Raw genomic sequence first — 4,234 nt, forward strand, 5'->3', positions numbered from 1 at the left:
CACACCCCCTCCCCTCCTCCTGCGTCCCCCTGGCGGATGCAGCCTTCGGGGCCGAGCGAGGGAACCGCGAGCCCTTCCTGCAGGCGCTGGGCCTGCTCTGGTTCCGCTACCACAACCTGTGCGCGCAGAGGCTGGCCCGCGAGCACCCGCGCTGGGGGGACGAGGAGCTGTTCCAGCATGCGCGCAAGAGGGTCATTGCCACCTACCAGGTCAGTGCCACGGCCCTCCCCGCCCCACCCTCCTGCCCTGGTCCGCGGGGACTCTGCTCCCCTGCAGAGCCCTCCATCCTTGGACATCGGCCACCCAGAAACACCCTTTACTGGGACAGCTGGTGACCAGGACCGGGTGACCCGCCTTCCCTCGCTCGCAGGATCCCCTGCTTGTGTGGAGAGCTAAAGTCTAGGAATGACAGAGAGGCAAAGTGCCACTTACACAAGAGATTTAGCTGCCCCTCCCCCCCCAATCCCTTGTTCCTTGTGGGAGAGGCCTCAGCTCCTCTCCCATTTGAGTTGCCTTTCCCATGACTGCCCCTGCCTGGTGGTCCTCTCCCACTTAAGCCTTCCCTGGCTCAGATCCCTCCTGGCCTGGCAGCTGGAGCATTTGCCCCACCTTTCCTCTCTCTTGACCCTCAGAACATTGCTCTGTATGAGTGGCTGCCCAGCTTCCTGCAGAAAACACCCCCAGAATATACAGGTGAGGGCATGGGGGGCACCTGTGTTGAGGGAGGTTGTGGTTAGGATCCATGGGTGGAAAGAAGACAGGTGGATGCCTGTTATGGGAGGAAGGAGAGTTCACGAGTTTATTTCTCCTATTCCTCCCATGGGGCAGGGTACCGCCCTTTCCTGGACCCCAGCATCTCTCCAGAGTTCCTGGCAGCCTCTGAACAGTTCCTCTCCACCATGGTGCCCCCTGGTGTCTACATGAGGTGAGGGAGAGGCTGGTGATGGGAGGGGAGGCAGCACTGGCAGAGGTGGTGAATTAGTGGGCCTGGGGTCCTGGAGCGTTTTCTACACCTCTACAATGACGTGAAGGAAGCAGATGTTGGGGTCTTAAAACAGGACCCTGGGATAGGAAATTCAGCCTTAACAGGGAAATCTCCCCAGCTCCTTATAATGACTGAACTTCAGTTGCTGAGAGCAGGATTTGTCCATCAGCTAGATAACCCTTTTCCCTCCTTCCCTTCCCACCCTGTGTGGACAAAGAGCAACCTTTATCTTCAATCCACACACATTGCCAGAACTTCAAGGAAGTTCAGGGACTATCCCTCAGACCTGGCCAACGCCCTCTGAATCCCTCACCTAACTCAACCCCATCTTAGCTTCTTCCCTGAATCCCCTCACCACATTCTTGATTCCCCATTTCAGAAATGCCAACTGTGATTTCCAGAATATCACCAACAAGGGTCTTAACACCTCCAGAGCTCTCAGAGTCTGCAACAGCTACTGGACTCGGGAGGTCAGCCTGGGGTCAGGGTCAAGGGAAGGTGGCTCAAGGTCAGTCTCATTACATAGGCTGGGGAAAGCAACAATTCCAATTCTTGAGTGTTGCTGCTCCAGGGTGGTGGGAGATGAAGGGTAGAGGAATCAGAAAATTATCTGGGGACAACAGCTCAAGAGAGTCTGGGACTGGCCAAAGGACCCTTGTCCTGTGGTCCAAGGTTAGAGGGATTGGGCTTTGGGAAGGGACCCGAAAGCCTTCTTGACTGAGAGTCTTGTTTATTTCCAGAACCCCAACCTGAACAGTGCCCAGGCAGTGAATCAACTGCTGCTGGGAATGGCCTCCCAGATTTCAGAGCTGGAGGACCGGATAGTGGTTGAAGATCTTAGGGGTGAGCTCTGGAACCGGAAGGGAAAGGGGCCCAGAGGCCTGGCAGCCTGGGGATTCTTTTGAGTTAATCAACAGGTAGACCTATGGTACCTACAGTGCAGAGACAGAGATACACTGCAAATAGCCATTAGAAGAAAATAAGCTTTGAAAATTTCCCCTCAACTTACAGTTTAGTGTTGTTTTCATTCTAAATTGCCTATGTCTGAGTATGTGGGGGAAGGGCGGCACCACAATCTCTTCAATGCTTAGGTCTCTAAACGTTTTCATTCAGTCCTGTCTTGTAGTTAAGGAGGTAAAGGCTAGGGAATTTTCTGCTTGGTAACTAAAACAGTCTTGAGTCTTAGGGGAAGCAACTTAGCAGAAAAAGTCTCTTGTGCCATGGTGACATGGACTCCACACCTAGGCAAGGATGATATGGATACAGTCACATGTAGACAAGTGCTGGGGGTGGGAGGGGGAGGGTAGTGTCAACAGCCCAATTGGAGGCTATTGGGCAAAGAAGGGTTGAAGTGACTGAGCCTATAGTCTAGTCCTCTCCCCTCCTTAGATTATTGGCCTGGCTTTGGCAAGTTCTCCCGCACAGACTACGTGGCCAGCAGCATCCAGCGTGGCAGGGATATGGGGCTGCCCAGCTATAGTCAAGCTCTGCTAGCCTTGGGTTTAGAGAACCCGAAGAACTGGAGTTACCTCAACCCCAATGTGGACGCCCAGGTCAGGAATAGTAATGATAATAATAGCAACTAAAGCTTTCCTGTGGCCCTACTGTTCCCGGTCCTTGACACATGTAATTCATTTAATCTACATTGGGAATGTGGTAGGGTAGATACTACTATTATCCCCGTTTTATCAATGACATAGTTGTGAAGTCACTCATAGATGCAGGATTTAAATTCAGCCACCTGATTCCAGAGCATGTTCCTCATCACTACATCATCGTACTATTCCTGCAGGGTAGCCCCTGGGTGGGTGCCATTGCCCTATTCCTGCGGGGTTCCTCCCCAAGAGTTGGGTGACTCTGAAGCTGCTAATCATTGGGGCCAGGCAGTCTGGGTAGTGATGGTCACAAGAGATATCCTTGGGCATTTGACAGTGGTCTCAGCATGGGCAGGGATACACTGGTCCTCCCACAAGATTTGCCACCAGCCGAGGGGGCTGCCTAGAAAGAGGCCTGAACAGCAAGCCAAGTAGCTGATGGGGTTCTATGTTTGAGGGATGGGGCAAGAGTAGTTGCCCTCCCAACACATAGACACACCTGTGTACACACAGACCTCACCTCCTGTGGTTCCCCAGGTGTTGGAGGCCACAGCTGCCCTGTACAACCACGACCTGTCCCTTCTGGAGCTACTCCCTGGGGGGCTCCTGGAGAGCCAGGGAGACCCCGGACCCCTTTTCAGTGCCATAGTCCTCGACCAGTTTGTGCGTCTGCGGGATGGTGACCGTTACTGGTTTGAGAACACCAGGAATGGGTAAGGCCTGCCTGGCTCCCACTTGGGCTTGGGCCCAGATCCTCTGCCTGTAAACAGTCCCCATGGGCTCTTGATTCCCAACTGGCCCCACCTTCTTCCCAGACCCTCTGGGTCTCTTTCCTCACCTGGGTACCTGGTGCTAAGGTTGCTAGAGGCCTACAACCCCTTCCCGTCCTCAAAATCCTTGGCTTCCTCCAACTTAGGCTGTTCTCCAGAGAAGAAATTGCAGAAATCAGAAACACCACTCTGCGGGACGTGCTGGTGGCTGTCACTAAAGTGGACCGCAGTGCCCTGCAGCCCAATGTCTTTATCTGGCATGAAGGTAGGTGGCCTGGGAGAATACAAGAGATGGCTGCCAGAGAAAGAACCAAGGTTTGAGGGATCACTTGGTGCTGTCCAGGGAGCCAGGCACCAGGCAGCCCCCTCCTTGTTAGTCTAGGAGGCCTGCATTAGGCCATCTCCCCCACTAGAGACTGGACTAGTTTGCAGGCTGCACCCTGTGGTCAAGCTGCGGTGAGTGCTGCGAGATGGGATATGGGAGGGGACTTTTGGAGGGGAACATGTTCCAGTGAGGTGAGCCTGGGAGAGAGGAGGGTACCTGGTTTTTTACAGGAGAGAGGGAGGATGCTTGGCCAAGGAGTAGGACCCTCAGGCTTTGAGATTCTTTTGTGCCCTCTCCCTCAGGTGCACCGTGTCCTCAGCCCAAGCAGCTCACAATTGAGGATTTGCCAACCTGTGCGCCCATGACCGTGACTGACTACTTCGAGGGCAGTGGTCCTGGTTTTGGTATCACCATCGTGGCTCTCTGCTGTCTTCCTCTAGGTGGGCCCTTCACCCCCTCACCCATCTTTCTTCTCCTCCTCCCCCTTCCCACGGTCTGTCCCTGCCCCTCATTACCTGCTGGCTTGCAGGGCTAGTTTCTTGGTATAGTCGACAGTGAG

General features: G+C 54.3%; 1 protein-coding gene across 1 annotated transcript in view; it reads left to right on the forward strand.

Annotated features, from left to right (window-relative positions):
* DUOX2 (dual oxidase 2) overlaps positions 1 to 4,234 on the forward strand; it is a 22,440-nt gene that overhangs the window by 6,538 nt on the left and 11,668 nt on the right. Inside the window, exons 8-16 of the mRNA XM_014548826.1 lie at positions 2 to 209; positions 633 to 693; positions 829 to 925; positions 1,365 to 1,455; positions 1,726 to 1,828; positions 2,375 to 2,538; positions 3,118 to 3,293; positions 3,497 to 3,615; positions 3,978 to 4,115. Of these exons, the coding sequence (XP_014404312.1) occupies positions 2 to 209; positions 633 to 693; positions 829 to 925; positions 1,365 to 1,455; positions 1,726 to 1,828; positions 2,375 to 2,538; positions 3,118 to 3,293; positions 3,497 to 3,615; positions 3,978 to 4,115 (1,157 nt within the window). The remainder of the gene's footprint in view (position 1; positions 210 to 632; positions 694 to 828; positions 926 to 1,364; positions 1,456 to 1,725; positions 1,829 to 2,374; positions 2,539 to 3,117; positions 3,294 to 3,496; positions 3,616 to 3,977; positions 4,116 to 4,234) is intronic.

The sequence above is a fragment of the Myotis brandtii genome, unplaced genomic scaffold (genome assembly GCF_000412655.1).
Source record: "Myotis brandtii unplaced genomic scaffold, ASM41265v1 scaffold521, whole genome shotgun sequence".
NCBI lineage: Eukaryota > Metazoa > Chordata > Mammalia > Chiroptera > Vespertilionidae > Myotis > Myotis brandtii.